Source organism: Dichotomopilus funicola, assembly GCF_033296635.1.
Source record: "Dichotomopilus funicola strain CBS 141.50 unplaced genomic scaffold C8A04scaffold_3, whole genome shotgun sequence".
Classification (NCBI taxonomy): domain Eukaryota; kingdom Fungi; phylum Ascomycota; class Sordariomycetes; order Sordariales; family Chaetomiaceae; genus Dichotomopilus; species Dichotomopilus funicola.
In genome coordinates, this window is record NW_026944024.1 from 59920 (window position 1) to 79866 (window position 19947).

The window sequence follows — 19947 nt, forward strand, 5'->3', positions numbered from 1 at the left end:
GCGCGCCGCTTTTGTTTTATGATGCCAGGCTCATCGTTCTGTCCTCGCGTTGGGGGTTGTGTCTTGCCACTGCAGGTCTGATCAACGTCATCAGATCAGCTGAAAATAGACTAAACGCGCCACATCGTGCCCACTCCCACAGGGGCTTGAGCTTTGACTTGATCCGAAGTACAAAATACTGACGAACAGATTCTTCACCGCATTCCCAAGCAAGCGCTTGCCAACAGGGTCTCCCTTTTCTCCTTTGTTGTTTTTCCTTTTTCCTTTTCTTCACGACGCCCGTCGTGCTGCTACAACCTCAAGCACCAAGAGTAACCCGGGCGTCCACATTCTCACTAAACCGCCTATCTTGCCCCGGAGCACACCATGATTCGCCAAGGTTCTCTATCACCAGAATTGGCAATTGGCCTTGCCGTCATTGGGTTCTGCTCCTTTCCTTCGGTTTTGGCTCTTCTCGCGTTCCCCAGGAAACGAGCATTGAAGAAAGGAACCCTTTACGAAGATGCCGATGGCAAGGCAACACCAGCGTCAACAGAGAGCTTCTCAACGACACCGGCAAAATCCGGCATTGTTGCCTTGGCAGTCACGGGCCTCCTTTCTTCCGTCCTACTTGCTTTCTTTTCGTGGCACACGACGAGGGTAGCTTCTGAGATCCTGTTGTTGATCGTGGGGGCATGGGTAAGCTGCAGCTCTGTTTATCAGTCTCGTCTCTTGAATCTTTTCAAAGGCTAACAACGTCCCACAGACCGCAGTACTGTTGCAGGCTGTGACCATTGCTTCGTGCAGGAACTCAGTACAAGCTTACCGTCTTGGACTGTATGCGTTTTTATCGTCTGGGGTCCTGGCTGGGCTTCTCCTCGCTCAACTAGCCGGAATTTCTGATCACCTCCTCTCTCGCCATCCTGCTGCGTTTTCCCTCTGGGTGGTTGAGCTCACCATTTCAGTTCTTCTTGCCTTCGGCAGCTTGTCTCTTTCCAGACGACCGGATGTGTTCCAGGATGGGGAGCTGGTGGACCGTATGTATACGGTCTCAGCCTTCAGCCGCTTCAACTTCAGCTGGCCTGCTGCACTTCTGTCCCTAGCCAAGCAGAAGAAGACCCTGGACTTGGTCGACCTACCCCGGCCCGACCATCACACTCGATCCTCCGCATTATCTGCGGACTGGAAGCGCCACAATTTCCCGCACCGCCTTTGGTTGTCTCTACTCCTCGCTCACAAAAAGGCCTTCGCGTTGCAGTCGGTGTTGGCGCTTTGTACAGCCATTCTGAGCTTCACGCCACAGTGGGTCATTTTGCAACTCTTGAGGATTTTGGAGAATCGCCCGGTTGGCGGCGGTACCTTTGGCTTTGACGTTTGGATTTGGGTGGTATGGCTTGCATTAGCCATCACAGCTGATTCGTGGGTCGAGTCATACCTCCTCTGGCTCTCATCGGCCGAGCTTGCCATCCCAGTCCGAGCTCAGCTATCCTCTCTCATATTTGAGAAGGCCATGCGTCGGAGGGACGTCAAGAGTCCCGTAAAGTCGAAAACGAAAGGTGCGGACGAGCCAGAAACAGTGGCCAAAGAGGACGATACGGAAGAGGCCAACGGTGGTACACAAAGCACTATCAACTTGATTGGAGTGGATGGGCAAAGGGTGTCCAATTTCTGCGGCTACCAACACGTCTTCCCTGGAAGCCTTTTCAAGCTCGTCGTCTCATTGGCGTTTCTGGTCAGTCTCCTCGGCTGGATACCCCTCCTGGCCGGCTTCTCGGCCATGTTGGCCATTACGCCTATCAACATTTACGTCTCCAAGAAATACGCTGCAGCACAAGGCCGGCTTATGAAGGTCAGAGATGAGAAAATGGGCACCGTCACCGAAGCTGTCCAGGGAATACGGCAAATAAAGTTCTCGGCTCTGGAACCTCAGTGGGAGAAGAAGATTGCGGATGTTCGACACCGAGAGCTTAACGCCATCTGGGACATGTTTATGGGCAACGCAGCCCTGCTGGCCTGTTGGGTCACAAGCCCAATACTGCTGTCGGCCATTTCTTTGGCTGTGTATGCGGTTCTATCCGGATCGCTGCTCCCCTCGGTGACCTTCGTCAGTCTCGGCATTTTCAAGGGTCTTGAAGCCACCCTGACCATCATACCCGAACTTACTACCCAGTTATTGGACGCGTGGATTTCGGTACAACGAATCGAGGATTATCTTAACTCGCCAGAAGTGCCGGCGGTTTTGCAGGATTCCAACAAGGTCGCGTTCAGCAATGCGTCTATCGCATGGCCATCCGACGATGCGAAGATTGAGGAAACGGATAGATTCGTTCTCCGTGACCTCAATATGTCCTTCCCACAGGGCAAGTTGTCGGTGATTGCTGGGAAATCCGGCACAGGTAAAAGCTTGATCTTGGCTGCGATCCTGGGTGAAGTCGATGTCCTCGGAGGCGAGATCTACGTGCCTAAGGCTCCGTCCAACCGCTACGACGACAGAGCAACCAAAGGTGACTGGATCATTCCAAACGCAATTGCTTTCGTGGCTCAAATTCCTTGGATGGAAAACGGCACTATTAAAGACAACATCGTTTTTGGACTCCCATACGACAATCAACGGTACAAGAAGACCATTGATGTCTGCGCCCTGAAACGAGATCTCGAGATCCTTCCCGATGGTGGGAACACAGAGATTGGTGCAAACGGCGTCAATCTCAGCGGTGGACAAAAATGGCGAGTAATGCTTGCTAGAGCGATCTACTCTCGCGCGGGAATCCTCGTGTTCGACGATATCTTCAGCGCTGTGGATACACATGTAGGACGTCAAATCTTTGAACAATGCTTGACAGGCGAGTTGGCCACCAACAGGACGAGAATCCTGGTCACGCATCATGCGTCGCTTTGCAAGGACAAGACCGACTACCTCGTACAGTTGGGTGAGGGCTCTGTTCTGCACGCCGGTGTTCCTCTGGGCTTGGACGAAGGGAGTAATATCCCCAAGCAAGTCGAGAGTCACGACGGCACGACGTATGAGCCGGATGAGCCGGAGGAGTTGAATGAAATGGGCGGGCTGCCCACAGCAGTGAACTCGGATATCTCTGACGACGAGATGGGGCTGGGAGATCCACTTACAGCGGTGAACTCCGATATCTCTGGTGACGAGATGGATCTGGGCGATCCGCTTACAGCGGTGAACTCAGACATCTCCGCTGCTGCTGAGGAGGGCGGGTTAGTGGGCAGGCACGGCGGCGTGAAGAAGGCCGCACGCAAGGCCGCCCGGAAATTTGTCGAGGAAGAATCTCGCGAGCAGGGAGCGGTCCAACGGCACGTCTACCTCACTTATCTGCGGGATAGTGGCGGGTGGCTGTATTGGACGTTCATCCTTCTGCTCTTCATCATTGCGCAGGGCATCTTCCAGGGACGATCGTGGTGGGTCAAGATCTGGACCGGTGATAACCTGGAGCAGCCCTTCGATTCAAGTCAAACCACGGCTTCATCGAGAGAATATGGCTATTCATATGCCATTGCCGTTCAACACACCTCGATCCATTCAATGTCGGCTCCGCCAGTTCAGACAACTCACAACAGCCTGAAGTTCTACCTCTCGGTTTATATCGCCTTGGCCATCCTTTCGTCCATCCTGGGAACTCTGAAATACGTGTTCGTCTATCTTGGGTCTATCCGTGCAAGCCGCAATCTGTTTGCCAAGTTCAGCTTTGTCGTTCTGCGGACGCCCATTCGGTGGCTCGATACGGTGCCTGTTGGCCGCATTTTGAACAGATTCACCGCCGATTTCAACATCATTGACTCGCAGCTCGCGAACTCGCTAAGCTTTGGGGTTGACTGCTTCCTTGGCCTGTTCAGCATTATTGCTGCTGGCCTGTTCATCTCTGGCTACGTGCTTGTGCTCGCCGCCCTGTTCTTGCTCGTCTGCCTCTACTACACTACGTATTACTTGGACGCAGCTCGACCGATCAAAAGGTTGGAAAGTACAACGAAGTCTCCTTTGTTCGAGCAGTTTAGCTCTGCATTGACTGGTATAGCCACCATTCGTGCATTCGACAAGACACAGGCATACATTGAGAAGATGTCCCGGAAGATTGACGACTATTCCACTGCCACTTGGCACTTGGTGCTCCTAGACCGCTGGATGGGCTGGAGAATGGCACTCATCGGCTCATGCTTTGCCACTTTTCTCTCGATTCTCATCTTGCTTACACCTGGTATCGATGCAGCGCTAGCTGGTTTTGCGCTTGCATTTGCCATCCAGTTCTCGACTTCGGTGATCTGGGCTCTCCGCTTCTACATAAGCGTCGAGCTGGATATGAACGCCGCCGAGAGGATTATTGAGGTACGTGCGTTTTGATACATGATGTTTGCAACGATCTTCTCATTACTCATCGGCCCGTGTCGACCTCGGTCGAGGGCTTCTTGAACTTACTGGCTTTGTTCTGTTCCGTGAGGCTGACTTGGACTGCCATAAAATTAGTACACTGAGGTGCCCACCGAGTCCCTTGACGGAAAAAGCCCCCCAGCCTCCTGGCCTACGCAGGGCTGTATCGAAGTTGAGAATCTTGTGGTCGGATATGCCCCCGATCTCCCTCCTGTTCTGAAAGGCCTTACCTTCAGCGTTGGCTGCAATGAAAGAGTGGGAGTTATCGGTCGTACCGGGGCTGGAAAGTCATCTCTGACCCTTGCATTGTTCCGCTTCCTGGAGGCCAGGTCGGGAAGCGTTTACATCGATGGCTTGGATATCTCCAAGCTCAAACTCCACGACTTGCGATCTCGCCTAGCTATCATTCCGCAGGTAAGTAAAAAAAGCGGGCGTTTTCATCTTTGCTAGTGACATATGGGCTAACATTCTCCTTCAGGATCCTACACTATTCTCCGGTACCATCCGCAGTAATCTCGATCCGTTCAGCCAGCACACTGATGCAGCGCTTCTCGACTGCCTCGAGCGGGTGCACCTACTCACCAGCTCGTCCGAAACATCGGGCACTGCAACTTCAACATCTTCAAACACCAAGCAAAACAATGTTTTTGACAGTCTAAGCTCCCCAGTTTCAGAGGGGGGCCTCAACCTATCGCAGGGCCAGCGGCAACTACTCTGCCTTGCGCGTGCCATGGTAGACCGGCCTCGTGTGATGGTTCTCGACGAAGCAACCTCGGCGGTAGATATGCACACGGACCGCCTCATCCAACGCAGCATCCGAGAGGAATTTGCCAACTCGACCCTCATGGTCATTGCTCATAGACTCAGCACAATTGCTGATTTTGACCGCATTTTGGTTCTGAGTGACGGTCAGGTAGCCGAGTTCGGCACCCCCAGGGAACTATGGGAGAAGGGAGGGCAAGACGGAAGTGAAAAGGGTATCTTCAGGGCCATGTGTGAAGAGAGCGGGGAGAAGGAAAAGCTGGAGTCCATCGTGTTCGGGCGACGGACCGAGTGAAGTATAATGCCAGAGGACTGGCAGGACCAACGTCTCAGTCGGACAAGTGAGCGAGATATTGTGTCTCCGACGAAATGAGAAATGTAGAATATGTATATTTTTGTAGATATAAAAAAGAGACCAGGGCTCAGAACCCGTAATACGTGGCCAGTTCTGACATCAAATAATCTGCCGAGATCTTGTCATACAAGACGCATCATCGCTCTCCATGCTCTCCATAGTCGATGCCGTCCCGAATCCATGCCGATTCTGCATTCAACAGAAGCGTCGCACACACCGTGTGGCTGTTCTGTCTCGCCCAATCCATCCCTGTGATGCGCTTGAAGTACTTTTCCCAGCTCATATTCTGCCAAAGATGCAAGATCCTTGCCTCGGGATCGACCGACCTTGGCTCCTCGAATATGCCCGCCACGTCGTCCCAGTTCACCGAAAAGAATGCTGTCTCGGGCACAACGTTGACAGGCAACCCAGGTTGCTCCTGCGAAATCGTTGCGGGGAGCAGCGTGGCCGCCGACGCCCAGTCTGCGGAGTCGTACACCTCAGGGTACCGGCGCATCCACTCGAGGAGGAATGCTGACCCAGGGGCCGCCATCAGAACGGCACTGCCCAGCCTATGGCGAACCGGGTCGAGCGGGCTGCACGTCTCCTTGCCTATGACAAACTCGTGCTGTAGGAGATCGTTGACCGGCCGGATAGTGATGGTATCCAGGTCCAGGTAGATGCCACCAATCTCCGCCAACGCGTGCAGCCGGATGTGGTCCGACATGTGGGAGTAGTAATGGTGGGGTTTCTCTGGATTGTAGATGGGCTTGTCGTGGCGCCAGTGGGTGGGTAGCGCCACCAGCTTGATTTCGTCGACTAACGGGCGTATTCTCTCCCACCAGGGACCTTGTGGATTGCCGTTGAGGTGGAGGATGATTTTATCGGGACGCAGGATCGACTTTGCGCTTGCTACCGCAGCAAAGTGCAGGAAGGGCACAATCTCATTGCCTGGTTTGATCAGGCAGATGAAATGAATCAGGTTGGGGATTCGGCGGTTGGTCATTGTGGAATGTTGGCGGTGCCTGGGCGCTTAGAAACCTGGCTGAGTCTAGAAAAGAAGAAAAGAAGCCAAAATCCCGAGCCGTCCGTCGCCGTCGCCATTCTGGGAGGATTCAATACAATGCAATACAATACAATACAATACAATACAGGCGTTTGTGGCAGACCCACCAAGATACCACCTGACTGGTTCGGACTGGCCGTCTTTCTCCCCGGCTGCAGCCCGGTGCAGGTGCCTTTAACCGGGTCTCATTTCCATTCTTACGACTTGTCCGTCGACCATTCCCGTTTAATTCACACATGAACTGAGCTTCGTCAATATTCTAGGCTACGGAACATATGGAAGAGCAGCGTTTTTGCATCCCTTCCCGGTTACAGCTACCTAGGTACCTATGGTCGCATTTGCTGCGCCCTGAGGCGCCTACATCCGCCGCACCACATAGTTACACAATTCCCTCAACTACTGCTATGTATCTAATGAGGGGTGTGGGCAGGCATTCATGGCATGGCGAGAGCGGGGTAGCAAGGCGGTAGTCATCATGCAAAACATTCATTCTGGAATTGAGAACTTGCTTTTCTACAAGAGTGAAAAAAAGACCAAAAAGAATGAATCAAAAAAGTGGAAGAAGACAAAAAGGAGTAAACGAATCAAAATCTGTTAATATTTGATCGGATGTTAATGGGTGCACTATTTCAACTAGAAGTCAACAATATATCGTGCGATGTATGGACGGTCATGCTCCTGGTGCAGTGGCTGAACCGCAGGTACCGCCAGCATACGTACTTTGGGATCTTAGATGTGCCGGGGCTCATTATAGATATATTACTACTACCACTAGGCCTAAGAGTATTTCTCTTCCGCTGTATAGACGGCGTATAGGGAGTGGCCGATATAATGCCGCACCGAGGCTAGACCCGTCTCTTCGACGATACAACAGATAAGTCCCCCTCAAACCTACATGAGGATACGGCGAGAGAAGTGATGTCCGCTTACTTCCTGCCTTTTCTCCTCTGCCCTACTTCCTGAATGAGGTATCTGCAAAAAGAACCCCCCAAAGTAAAACTTGACATAACACCATCACCAAGTCTCCTCGGCCAATCTTCCCAGACCGTAAACTCAACACTCAATCCTTACCAGATCCTCACCATCGTCTAACACTGTCAACAGCGCTTGGCGTCCTCTCGTTGGAGTCCGGCTGAACCTTGGTCGTTGCTCTGTAAGCTAGGATGCCATTGGTCTACGGCTGAAGCTTGGCCGCTGCTTCGGAAATGTAGGCGGCGATGGCTGCCTCTGAGATGCTTTGTGCCTTTTTGTATTTCTTGTAGTGTTTTTGGATGGGATACCCCTTTTCGTACGTCAAGTCATCCCTGAGGCCAGGGAACTTGGTTTTCAGCGCGGCTACTGCGCCGTGGGAAGCGCCCGCGTTAATAAGGCGCGAGGGCCGGGGCGAGGCCGAGAAGCACAGCCGCAGAGCTGGACCGAGGCACCCATACCGGGCGCTGTTCCGCGTGGCCAGGGCGTCACGCACATAGTTCACAGTTCGCCCAGAGGTGGTAGGGGAGGGCATCTGAATCTACGATTGCCTTGACCTTCTCGTGGTTGCTCAGGTTGCCCACTTTGTTCCGCACCTGCCTCGCTGGCGCCGTCGCTGTCAAAACAGTTCATGAAATAGACCAGTTGGTACTGTTAATAGCACTACAGCAGGCTGTCACGGTTATACTACGACACTTCTCGATTATGACTGAGGTGTTAATCAGTGTTGTTTACCCGATTGAAGCTATCGACAGTCCTACCCACAGTCTCAATAAGCTATCGAGGGACTGCTAACGGAACATGATTTGTCGGTTCTGATATTGTTGCAACATTCTCAACGGATCTAACGGTAACCCCTCTATCCTAGCTTCAACCAGCAGACCGACCCAGCCGCCAGGGGCCGAGCCGCTGACCGAATAGCCAGATTCCGGCACATTGTACTCTCGAGCTAGTTGATGCAGCGATCTGCCGTTATAGCGGCGCTTCTCTCGCCAAAACGCCGACCCCTTAACCTCACGTGAAACGGCGATGCGGACGGAGAGGCCGTGAAGGGACGGGAAAACATCGAAGGGGGGACGACTCACGAGATCGGGCCTTGAGCCCGCGTGGTTGGGGGTTAACCTAACTCTCTCAAGAAGAAGGACTAGTGTCTGCGGGAGCGACGGGTGATTATCCAAGAACGAGAAAGCCAACCTAATCCAATCCCGCCTCACTCGAGCGCCCTGGCTACGCGAAGGCGGGATGCCGAATGCTTCATGTTGTTTATGGATTCCTGGGGGCGAGAGAGAAGTTGAGCCTTCGTCGTCCGTTCTGGGCCGGTGTCTCCGTGGGTCGTCGAGCTTTGAAAGGTGGGTCGTGGATACGTTGTATGAGGGTTAATCGGAATGTTGGAGTGATAAGGGGCAAGAGTATTGTAATTTGGTTCTGTTGGTTAGGTGGTAGAGATCTCCTAGTAATTAGATGATTCGGGGACTAACTAATCTTCAATGGGTTCTTGAGGTTTATGTCTTAGTTCTCATGTATGTTGTTCTTGTGAGATTCTCTCCCCGGTCTTACAGTTGTTCGATATGGATTGAATTTCAGATTGTTCTAATCAAAATGTTTTTCAGGAATTTAAATTAGAAAAAAGGGAAATAAGAAGAGAAATGGAATGATGCTTTAATTAGGGTGCCATGGTGATAAAATAAAAATTGGTATTTCAACCAATTTTGTCTGCGTCGGAACAGCAATCATGTATCACTTGATTTAATTACCGTTAGCCATGTCAATTGCCTTGTGTATCAGCGGATTAACGTTATCCGAGATGAGAAGCATGTGAGCATTCCATTGTGTACATTACCCGGCTGCCCTCACCTCTAACTCTAGTAATACACTAACCAGTGTTTTACCTTAGAATTCGCCGTGAGACCAGAACGGAACTATGCATTCATATATTGCTTCCCCATGGGTTATCATACAAGATCGTTACGTTAATTTACGTAGAAACCACCACTTTTATCCAACCCTGCAACCATCCACACCGCCAAACCGGACTAAAACACCATCCCCTTAACCTGCGTAATCCTCGCAACATTAATATTCCGAATCAACAACACCGCCACCCCGGCCAGCACCATAAACGACGTCCCCGCCGCTAACATCCTCGTCTGCGCATACCCATACGCAGCCTGAATCGCCACTCTCTCCGGCGTCCCCCATTCGTACCCTAGCTGGGTCTCCAAGTCACTATAAATCGTATCCACATCCGCCTTCGCCCCCTCCGGCAACCACCACGTCAGCGCCACCCGGAACGTATTCGTCCACACGGCCCCGGACACCGTCGACCCGATCGCCCCGCCTGTGGTGCCCACCACATACAGCAGTGATAGCGCGACGGCTACATGCTGGTGGTCCACCGCTGCTAGCATGGCGACTTGCTGCAGGATGATGAAGATGCTACCGCCGATGGAGATGAATACCTCGCACATGATGAGATACCCGATGGCTTGGTCCGGCCGCCGGAAGTAGATCATTAGCCCCTGCGAGAGGATATACAGCGGCACAGCGATATACAACAGCCACTTGTAATACCCTGTGCGGCGGATAGCATACCCGACGATAAACAACAACACTCCCGACACAATACTAAACGTGTTGTTAATATACCCCGAATCAGCCACGCCCAACCCATTAACAACCTGCAGGAACGAAGTAAAATAATTGGCCCAGCAGTAGTAGGAGATCTGGTAGGTCATGCCGAGGAGACAGGTGCCGACGACGGTGCGGTCGGTGAGGAGGTGGAAGTTGAACATCGGGGTGGGGGCTAAGCGCCATTCGTAGAGCACGAAAAAGCAGAGGAGCACGAAGCCCGTTACGATCATGGCGATGATGTAGGCGGTTGCCCATTCTTGCGGGGCTTCGGCGGCGAGGGTGAAGGGGAGGAGGAAGACGGTGAGACCGGCGGAGAAGAGGAAGACGCCGAGGGCTGTTGTGTTTGTGTGTTAGTTGGTGATTACACGGCGAAGGGTTAGGTAGAGTGGGAGTAACAACATACCGTCAAACTCGACAATGTAGTACCACGTGCTCTGCATCCAAGTCCGGCCGCTGTGCTCCTCGACCAAGACCCCCTGCTGCCGGGCCTTCTTCAGATTCCACTTGAGCACAAAGTACAACGGTGCCGCCACAATCGGAAAGATGATGGAAAAGATGCCAAACCCCCAGCGCCAGTCGATGGTCTCAAGAAACCGCTCGGACGCCTTGGGACCGGCAAAGGCCGTGACGATGTATGGTGAAGAGGTAAAAGCGTAGGCGAGACCCCGGTTCTTCAGCTGGGACACGTCGGCCGTGATGACGTCGACGCAGTAGGTCATGCCCATAAAGCCGACGTTGTAGAAGACCTGCGTCGTCAGGTTAATATCATCTAAAACACAAGGAAGATTCCGGACCGGAAAAACTTACATTAGCCGCACAAAACGTAGGCAGATCCTGGCACGCAGCCATGAGCACCAATCCAAGCGTGGCAAAGCAGACCATGATGGCGAACCCCGCGGCTCTGCCCCAGAGATCGAGAATCTTGGACAGCGGGATGAACACGGCGGCCGTCATGGCATTGGCGACGACGTCGATGACGTTGAGCAGTGAGTGCGACTGGAAGTCGCTGGTCACAAACGGGATCAGGCTGGAGAGGATCGCGTTCTGGAAGGCGTTGACTAGGTAGAGCATCCAGATGCTATTTACCGTGATTAGCCTCTCGCACAAGTATTATAGTAAACAACCCAAAAAGCATACTTGAAAAACACCGCAGCCAGCGTCCACTTGGTCCAGGTCAATGTGACAGCCTCAACCTCTTGCACACCGCGCTGCATGGCCTGGTTGGGGTGCTCGAGTCGCTCGACCGGCGAGTCGCCATCTGTCACGGCTGCGGCATCGTCGGTGGCTGGGTACTTTTCCGTCTTTTCGCCGGGGATGTTGACGGGCGAGACGGGCGATTCGCTGTCGTCGGCTGCGGGACGCCGGAAGACGGCCTTGACGCGGGGGAGAAGGCCCATGATGATCTGGGGGGTAGTTAAGGTAAGGGGGGGAAATGAGGGCCGCAGAAAGTTGAAGACGGGTGAAACCAATCTAATGAGGCCAATTGCCGTATTAACTGAACCGCTCAAGTACAAGTAAAACTGAAAAACAGACCCGAGAACCTGGTTCCTCAGTCTCTCGTGCAGAGACAATCGCGGCACGAGTGAAACCAGTCCCGCTGTGGCACCTCGTCGCGTGGTTTTCCGAGACTATTGGAACTATTCCATTTGCAGAATCCATCTGATAAGATCAGATCATGGCGCGGGTCTGTTTCTCTCGGCGTGCTCTCGGCGTGTGCCCGACATCGGTTATGGTTGGTACACTGTGTGTTTCGCGCTCTATTCGCACGGCGTGAAGGGATGGCATTAGGGGAGCTGCATTCCGATTGGTGGATGTGGTGGACCGGCAGCAGCCGTCAAGGTACCTGAGTGGGTCGTCGTCGCATCTAATCAATCAGTCCATCAGATTAGATCAGAGTTTTCACCAACCCCACTGCAACATCCACCCGGGTTCTGTTTCCCTTCCGAGTTCTTTTTCCCTTTTGCTTCACAGGCCCGACAGGTCTCGCTTAGCATTCCATGCGATTCGACAATGGCGTGATGCAGAATCAGCATGCATCCACCACGTTGCGGACCAGAGTTCCATCCGGAAGTTCTCATTTGTTTGTCTGCATTGGTGAACGTAACCGGATAACTTGACCGAGGGTGCTCGCCTTGTTTGTGTTGAACCGGGTTTCCACCAGGTTTACACTAGGCTACTTGTCTACACAATAGGTCACAACTTCGGATCCAACCACCTCGGCGGCCGCTTTTCCACAAACGCCCGGATCCCCTCCCCAAAGTTGGCCCCCCGCACCAGCCGAGGATACCACTCCGTCTCCAGCTTCGTCACGGCAGCCTCCACATCGCCGTCTTCCCAGGCCATGCGCACCCCCACCCGGCCCACGATGAGCGCGTCCGGGCTGTTCCGGCAGATATCCCGGGCTAATTCCAGCGCTGCGTCCACCACTGCACTTTCTCCGTTTCCTCCGTTCCCACCCTCTTTACCGGTGTGACTTTTCGAGTTGTCAGGCTCATCCACAACCCTCGAAACCAACCCCCACGCCCCCATGGTCCGCGCATCCACCTTCCTCCCCGTAAGCACCAATTCCATAGTCCTCTGCAACCCCAGGGTCCGCGCCAACCGCGGCATACACCCAGCAACAGGCGCAATCCCCCGCTGGACCTCAGGCAGCGCAAACACGGCTGCCGAACTGGCGAGCACAATGTCACAGTTGGAGACCATCTCGAAACCGCCGCCGAGACAGAGACCGTTGACGGCTGCGAGGATGGGTTTGGTGCCTGTGCGTCGGGGGAGGCCGGCGAGGCCGGGGGCGGTCATGGGGTTGGTTTGGGAGGTTGTGTGGAGGGTGTTCCATTCTAAGGATTCATTAGACGTCAGACATGTAACTTGAACAAAAAGAGAAAGAAAAGAGGGGGCTACCGTGCAGGTCGGCACCCGTGCAAAAAGCCCGGCCGCGTCCCGTAATGATACCCACCCAGAGCGTCGGGTCAGCGTCGAGGTCGTCCCAGACCTGGGCGATTTGCCGGCTGGTGGCTTGGTTGATGCAGTTGAGCTTGTCGGGGCGGTTGATTGTTACTTGCACGACGTGTTCCTGGGGGTAGGAGACGATGAAGTGGTCGTGGTGGACTGTCGGCCGGGACATGTTGACGCTACCTCTGAATGCACGTATTCGAGGCTGTGTCTGTGTTCGATATTTGAGATTCGTGTACCTGACGGCTCGATATTCGCGTTTTTGAGGGTTCAATGTGCCCGGAATGGCATTCAGGACAATGAAGACAATCAAGCAGCTCTTGACACGGACCAGCATCACAGCTTCATCCCGGTGTTATAGCTCTGAAAGGGCGTCCGTTTCTGCCCCACAAAACGGAACTCCTTGGGCCGACTACCCTGCAGCGACATCGGGACCGAGGCACAATGAACCTTGATGAATTGTCAATCGCATCTTGACATTTTGACTTTTTTGCCATTTTTGAGAACTTGCATTGTTTTGCTCTCCATCCCCAACTTCTCCAATTGAGGCCAGTATCTCACTCTCACAAAACCACAATGGCAAAATACCCCCCCATCAAACTCCCCCACCCCTTCCTCACCTCCTACCACGTCCTCCCCATCCCCAATACCTCTCCCATCCAGCTCTCCCTCGTCTTTGACACCAACCAACCCTCCAACGCCCATCCCCTCCCAGAACCCCTCCACGCCGCCAACCTTTCTTGGGTTGACCTAACTCACCCGAACGCCGACAATGTTCCCCCGCTAAAAGACAACTCCCCCTGGGCACGCGCCCGTCGCAGCCCCAGCACCACCATCTCCTGGACCGGCCCTCACACCGCAGGACTCGGTCCAGTATGGAATATCATCCACGCCATCTTCCTCGCGCACCCGACTACCGAAACCTTCCGGCTCACGCTGTCCGGCACTGACTCTCACATCCTCCGTGATGGGCTCCTCCGCACCGGATTGGCAGTTCCCCACCCCGTTCCACGATGGGATGCGCGCGCTGGACCACCGGGGGGGGGTAAATCACCCGTCGGGACGGCAGAGACTGGCGAGGCAGAATTATTAGTGTTGAGGAGTGCCTTCTGGCAAGGCGCCGCGTCACCCACTGGCCCTCGACCGATCTGGGTCGTGGGATCCAACACCGACGGTCCAGCCTTCCAAACCAAGCCCCTAGCCGACTACCCGCCCATGCCAGAAACCTTCCACCTAACCAACCAATTCCCCGCCGGCGAACCCGTCTTCACACGGCACCCCGTCCGCCGCCCGAAACCAGCCCCCGGCTCGATCGTCTACAGCCGGTATGTGCCGGAATTGGATGTGCATTTCTCGCTGGAGGCGGTGGATTGGCGGGATGAGGGGCATTTGAGGCTGTTTCATGAGTGGCAGAATGATCCGAGGGTTGCGGCGGGGTGGAATGAGACGGGGACTGTGGAAGAGCATAGGGAGTATTTGAGGAGGTTGGATGGGGATAGGCATGTGTTGTGTTTGTTTGGGCGGTTTGGGGAGAATAGGTTTGCGTATTTTGAGTTGTATTGGGCGAGGGTGCGTATTTCTATCTTTTCTTTCTTCTCCCCATTGGATATTATATCTTTACGTTGTAAAGGTGTGGACTGACAGAGACAAAATAGGAAGACCACTTTGGCGCGCACTACGACGCCGGCCACTATGACCGCGGCCGGCACTCCCTGGTCGGCGACGCCTCCTTCCGTGGCCCGCAGCGCGTCAACGCGTGGTACTCGTCGTGCATCCACTACTGTTTTCTCGACGAGCCGCGGACGGCCAACGTCGTCGGCGAGCCCAAGGCTACAGGGGGGACGATTCTGACGTATGAGAATGCGCAGGGGTTGACTATTGGCAAGTATGTGGATTTGGGACATAAACGGTCGGTGTTGTCGATTTGTGGACGGGAGAAGTGGTTTCAGTTGTGTCCGTTGTTTTGGGATGGTAGGGAGAAGCCGTTGGAGTCGGCCGATCGCGCGGCGTGGAATGCCAAACTATGATTTACTCGTGTTTGTACTTTTGGGACATTTGGACTCGAATTAGGCGTTGGATATTTAGCTTCTGACTTTGGGTTGGATTTCAGTTTTGGATCCTCTGTGTGCGGAACGCGGTCCAGGTAATCTGGATGGGCATGCTGTCCCTGCTTCAACACTCAGACTCTCCGAAAAGACATCAAAGCGGAAGTCCGTTATTTTGCTCGCTCTTCTTGACTCGACCGACGGAACCCGCGCTCACCTCGGCCAAAAAAACCTGCGAATTCTCCCGGCTTGGTCGTGGAGAGGGTGGGCTTGTCAACGACCCCTGTCAATACGTCGTTGCATTCCCTGTCAGGCTCCGCTTTTACCCTGGCCCGTTGATTTATTTTCACGCCCCTTTAGCTATTTAGACCCCCTGCCCAGTTATCAGATCGTCTACGGATACCCGGCCATCTACCCGATGTCGCTCCGTTACGCATTGCCGATGGACCTTCCTGGACGGTTTGTGACGGAGGCTGGTGAGAGTATCCAATTGAATTTCTTCCTCTGTTGTGTCGAGCCAGTCTATTTCCTACCTCTTCTTATGCCTCTCTCACCTCCATCATCTCTCACGCTCTGCATGGCGAGCGAGTAACGACAAAATGAAAATAACCAACACCTTAACAGGCTACATCCGCCTCCTCCTAGCCGGACCCCCCTCCCGTTCCGACCTGCTGCTCCTCGCAACCGCCATCCTAACCGCCATCGCCTCGGGCGTCCCCTTCCCCTTGATCGGCATCTTCTTCGGCCAGCTCCTCAACGATTTCAACGAAGTCACCTGCGTCGAAAATGGCTCCTCTTTTTCTCCCTCCTCTTCGGAAGACACAGAAGCATACCAATCGAGCGTCAACACCAAAATCCTCATGATAGTCTACCTCGCCATCGCCCAATTCGTGCTCATCTACACCCACCTCACCTGCTGGACCCTCTACGGCTCGAGTCTCGCCCAACATCTCCGCGAACGCTACCTCTCCACCCTCCTCCGGCAAGAACCGAGTTACTTCGACGGCGTGTTGCCCCCCGGCGAGGTATCCTCCCGCTTAAGCGCCGACATCCAAACGATTCGCTCCGGCACGTCCGAAAAAGTCGGGATTTGTCTGGCGAGTGTGTCCTTTTTTGTGACGGCTTACATCGTGGCGTTTATCAAGAACTGGGAGTTGGCGGCGATGTTGTTGGCGCTGGTGCCGGCGTATTTTGTCATGTCGTTGGTGGGGAGTCATTATATTGAGAAGTATTCGGGGAAAGTGGTTGATCATGCGGCGGCTGCGGCTGCGGTGGCGGGGGAAGCGTTGAAGAATGTGATGGTTGTGCAGGCGTTTGGGGCGGAGAGGAAGTTGGAGGGGCGGTTTGCGAGGGAGTTGAGTCAGGGGAAGAAGGAAGGGTTGAAGAAGGCTACGGCGGTGGGCGTGCAGTCGGGGGTGTTGTATTTTGTGGCGTATGGGGCGAATGGGTTGGCGTTTTGGCAGGGGAGTGGGAGGATTGCGGAGGTCGTGAGGAATGGAGGGGGGGATGATGGAGGGGCGACTGTTGGGTCGACGTTTACGGTCATTTTTATTTTGATTGAGGGTATTTACCCCTTCTCGTTCTTTTTCTTTTTTCTTTTTTCTTTTCTTTTTTTTTTTTTACCCGTTTCCCATTTTCTCCCCTGATGATAATTAGTGAACGCTAACAAGAACAGCCACCCTCCTCCTCAGCCAAATCGCCCCCTTCATCCACCTCTTCATCGCCGCCGTCGCCTCCTTCCGCAAACTCCAAACCGACATGAACCGGTCCTCCCAAATCGACGGCACCTCAAACTCAGGCATCACCCTCTCAGACACAGACACAAAAGAAGGTCTCGGCTTCCACCTCCACAACGTCTCCTTTTCCTACCCCTCCCGTCCCGACACCACTGTCCTCGACGCCGTGGACCTGAATATCTCTGCCGGCCAGCACACGGCTATTGTTGGGTTGTCGGGGAGCGGGAAGTCGACTATTGCTGGTTTGCTCACGCGGTTATACGACCCGACCGCTGGGTCTATCACCGTCACCGGGGGGCAGGATATAAAGAATCTAAACGTCCGCTCGCTGCGCAGTCACATCTCCCTCGTCCAACAGGAACCCTCCCTGCTGGATCGGTCAGTCCTGGAAAATATTGCTCACGGGCTGTTGAACTCTGCGGACGGGGACCATGCCGTGCTGCGGGATACACTACTCGGCCCCGGGCTAGGTGACTTGGCTGCTCAACTCCGCGACGGCGTCTCCTTAGACACTGCTTTGGCTCAAACAGATGTCCAGATCCAGGAGATTATCAAACTAGTCCAACGCGCAGCTACACTAGCCGACGCACACGCGTTCATCACTGCGCTTCCGCAAGGGTATGGCACGCTGGTGGGGTCGTCAGGGGGAAGGTTGTTGTCGGGGGGTCAAAGGCAGAGGGTAGCGCTGGCACGGGCGTTGGTGAAGGATCCTGGGGTGTTGGTGCTGGATGAAGCGACGGCTGCGTTGGATGCGGGGAGTGAGGGGCGGATTTGGGGGGGGATTCATGTTCTTTCTCAGGGTTCGTCTGATGGTGATGAGAAGGGGGAAAAGAGGGAGATGAGAAAGAATAGGACGACAGTTACGATTGCGCATCGTCTGGCGACGGTCAAGGGGGCGGATCGGATTGTTGTGCTGGAAGGGGGGAAGGTGGTGGAAGAAGGGGGTCATGCGGAGTTGGTGGAAAAAGGGGGACGGTATGCCGAGCTGGTGCGGTTGCAGGGGTTGGACCACGATGACGCGCAGCCAAAAGGGGAGGTCGAAGTCGAAAGCAAAGAGCAAAAGTCAGGGGACATGAGCAAAGAAAGCCAGGTCCAAGAAACAGTCAAAGAGACTGCGTCAGAAACCGACCCCGAAGAAACCCCCCCCGAAGAGAAACACACCCTCTGGGCCCTCGCCAAAGGCTACGCCCCCGCCATCCGCCCTCACCTCCTCACTCTCACCCTCGCCCTCCTCGGCGCCCTCCTCGTCGGCGGTGCCTTCTCCGGCGAAGCCGTCATCTTCGGGCACACCGTCGACGCCCTCAGCCTATGCCGTCCACCCTCTAGCATCCAAGCTAGCGGGCGCTTCTTCGGGTTACTCTTTTTTGTGCTCGCCATCATCGAGTTCTTTGCCAATGCCGCTAGCTGGACGGGGTTTGGATGGGTTACGGAGAAGATGGTTTATTCCGTGCGGGTGCTGTCGTTTCGGTCGTTGTTTGAGCAGGATATGCACTGGCATCAGTCTAAGGGGCGAACCCCAGCTGTGTTGTTGGCGTATCTTACCCGCGATGGGAATGCGCTGGCTGGTCTCAGCGGGTCGGTTATTGGCACGTTGTTTTCGATTACGGCCAATTTGTTGGCGGCTATCATCATGACGCATATCATCGCCTGGCGTATTGCGCTGGTCTGTCTGGCCTTGGTGCCTTTGTTACTCGGCGCTGGATTATTGGAACTGCATATCCTCGGGCAGTTTGAAGAGCGCCATGAGACTGCCTACGCCCGGTCCGTCGATATCGGCACCGAGGCTGTGTCCTCCATCCACACCGTCGCTGCCTTGGCCCTGGAAGAAGAAACCCTGCGCGTGTACCGGCGTTCGCTAAAAGAACCCCGCCGGGATACTCTAAGAGTAACCGTCCTGGCCAGCTTATGCCAGGCAACGACGTATTTCCTAGGGAACTGTGTGAATGCCCTGGCCTACTGGTGGGGCGCGAAGCAAATCATCGCGGGGAATGTGACGACGGCCGAGTTTCTGATTGTGGTTTTCTCACTGTTGGTGAGCGCGCTGCTTTGGAGTCAGATGTTTGCGCTGGCGCCGGAACTGTCGAGTGCAAGGGCCGCGATGGGGAGGATTCTTTCTCTTGTCCAGATCGGTCGCGATGGGATGCGGCATCTCTCGGATTCCCCCCTAGAATCAGAGGACGCCTCATCGGAGGAAAAGTCCCTCGAAACTCCCGGAATCAAGAGAGACGAAAAGGAGAAACCCCCGCAGGTCACCCTCACAAACATAACATTCACCTATCCCTCTCGTCCAACCCACCTCGTCCTTTCCAACCTCTCCCTCACCATCCCCCCAGGCAGTTTCTGCGCCCTCGTCGGTCCCAGCGGCGCAGGCAAATCCAGCATTTTGTCCTTACTCACCCGCTTATACACCCCGCAATCGGGGAGTATCACCCTCGACGGACTAGACATCACCCGCTCCGGTGATCTATCATTCAGAGATGGTGTGGCGTTGGTTCCGCAGGAGAGTATGTTGTTCGCTGGAACGATCGCATTTAATATCGGCTTGGGCGCACAACCAGGACGGGAGGCCACGAGGGAAGAGATTGATGAGGCCGCGAAACTGGCTAATATCCACGATGTGATTACTGCCCTGCCAGACGGGTATGACACGCTTTGTGGGCCGGGATCGAGCAACACCGACGGCGAGAAACCCTCCGGGGGAACCCAACTCTCCGGAGGTCAACGCCAACGTCTCGCCCTCGCGCGTGCGTTGGTACGCAAACCGCGGCTGCTGCTGCTTGACGAACCGACTAGTGCGTTGGATGCCGCCTCGGAGAGGGCCGTGCAGGATGGGTTGGAGAAGGTGTGTGCCGAGGGAAAGGTCACGGTGGTGGTCATTGCGCATCGGTTGAGGACGGTCAGGAGGGCGGACTGTTTGTTTTGGATTGAGGCGGGGAGGTGTGTCGCGCAGGGGAGGCACGAGGAGTTGGTTGAAAGGTGTGAGGGGTATAGGGAGGCGGTGAGGCTGCAGAGTGTTGAATAGAGTGACGTGGATGAAAAGGGGGTTGAAAAGGGGATTAGGAAAGAGCGATATCCATAATTATACG

General features: G+C 54.5%; 6 protein-coding genes across 6 annotated transcripts; 2 read left to right on the forward strand and 4 right to left on the reverse strand.

Annotated features, from left to right (window-relative positions):
* Positions 1-366: 366 nt before the first annotated feature.
* On the forward strand, positions 367-5423 carry C8A04DRAFT_9008 (P-loop containing nucleoside triphosphate hydrolase protein; the record flags this gene model as incomplete). Its single annotated transcript, XM_062785319.1, has 5 exons — positions 367-678; positions 746-2960; positions 3096-4324; positions 4463-4780; positions 4845-5423. 5 exons carry the CDS (start codon positions 367-369, stop codon positions 5421-5423), a joined length of 4653 nt encoding a protein of 1550 aa, XP_062640652.1.
* Positions 5424-5619: 196 nt separating this feature from the next.
* Positions 5620-6468, reverse strand: C8A04DRAFT_24524 (uncharacterized protein; the record flags this gene model as incomplete). The annotated part of the gene is made up of 1 exon (XM_062779196.1): positions 5620-6468. One exon carries the CDS (start codon positions 6466-6468, stop codon positions 5620-5622), a length of 849 nt encoding a protein of 282 aa, XP_062640653.1.
* A 1234-nt stretch (positions 6469-7702) lies between these two features.
* Positions 7703-8032, reverse strand: C8A04DRAFT_24525 (uncharacterized protein; the record flags this gene model as incomplete). The annotated part of the gene is made up of 1 exon (XM_062779197.1): positions 7703-8032. One exon carries the CDS (start codon positions 8030-8032, stop codon positions 7703-7705), a length of 330 nt encoding a protein of 109 aa, XP_062640654.1.
* A 1498-nt stretch (positions 8033-9530) lies between these two features.
* Positions 9531-11525, reverse strand: C8A04DRAFT_34023 (general substrate transporter; the record flags this gene model as incomplete). Its single annotated transcript, XM_062782684.1, has 4 exons — positions 9531-10462; positions 10532-10874; positions 10936-11206; positions 11266-11525. The coding sequence occupies 4 exons, from the start codon at positions 11523-11525 to the stop codon at positions 9531-9533; spliced, it is 1806 nt and encodes a 601-aa protein (XP_062640655.1).
* Positions 11526-12321: 796 nt separating this feature from the next.
* On the reverse strand, positions 12322-13252 carry C8A04DRAFT_34024 (Crotonase-like protein; the record flags this gene model as incomplete). Its single annotated transcript, XM_062782685.1, has 2 exons — positions 12322-12965; positions 13030-13252. 2 exons carry the CDS (start codon positions 13250-13252, stop codon positions 12322-12324), a joined length of 867 nt encoding a protein of 288 aa, XP_062640656.1.
* Positions 13253-13656: 404 nt separating this feature from the next.
* Positions 13657-19883, forward strand: C8A04DRAFT_34025 (mating factor A secretion protein STE6-like protein; the record flags this gene model as incomplete). The annotated part of the gene is made up of 5 exons (XM_062782686.1): positions 13657-14649; positions 14736-15088; positions 15643-16688; positions 16801-17661; positions 17722-19883. 5 exons carry the CDS (start codon positions 13657-13659, stop codon positions 19881-19883), a joined length of 5415 nt encoding a protein of 1804 aa, XP_062640657.1.
* Between the last annotated feature and the right edge of the window lie 64 nt (positions 19884-19947).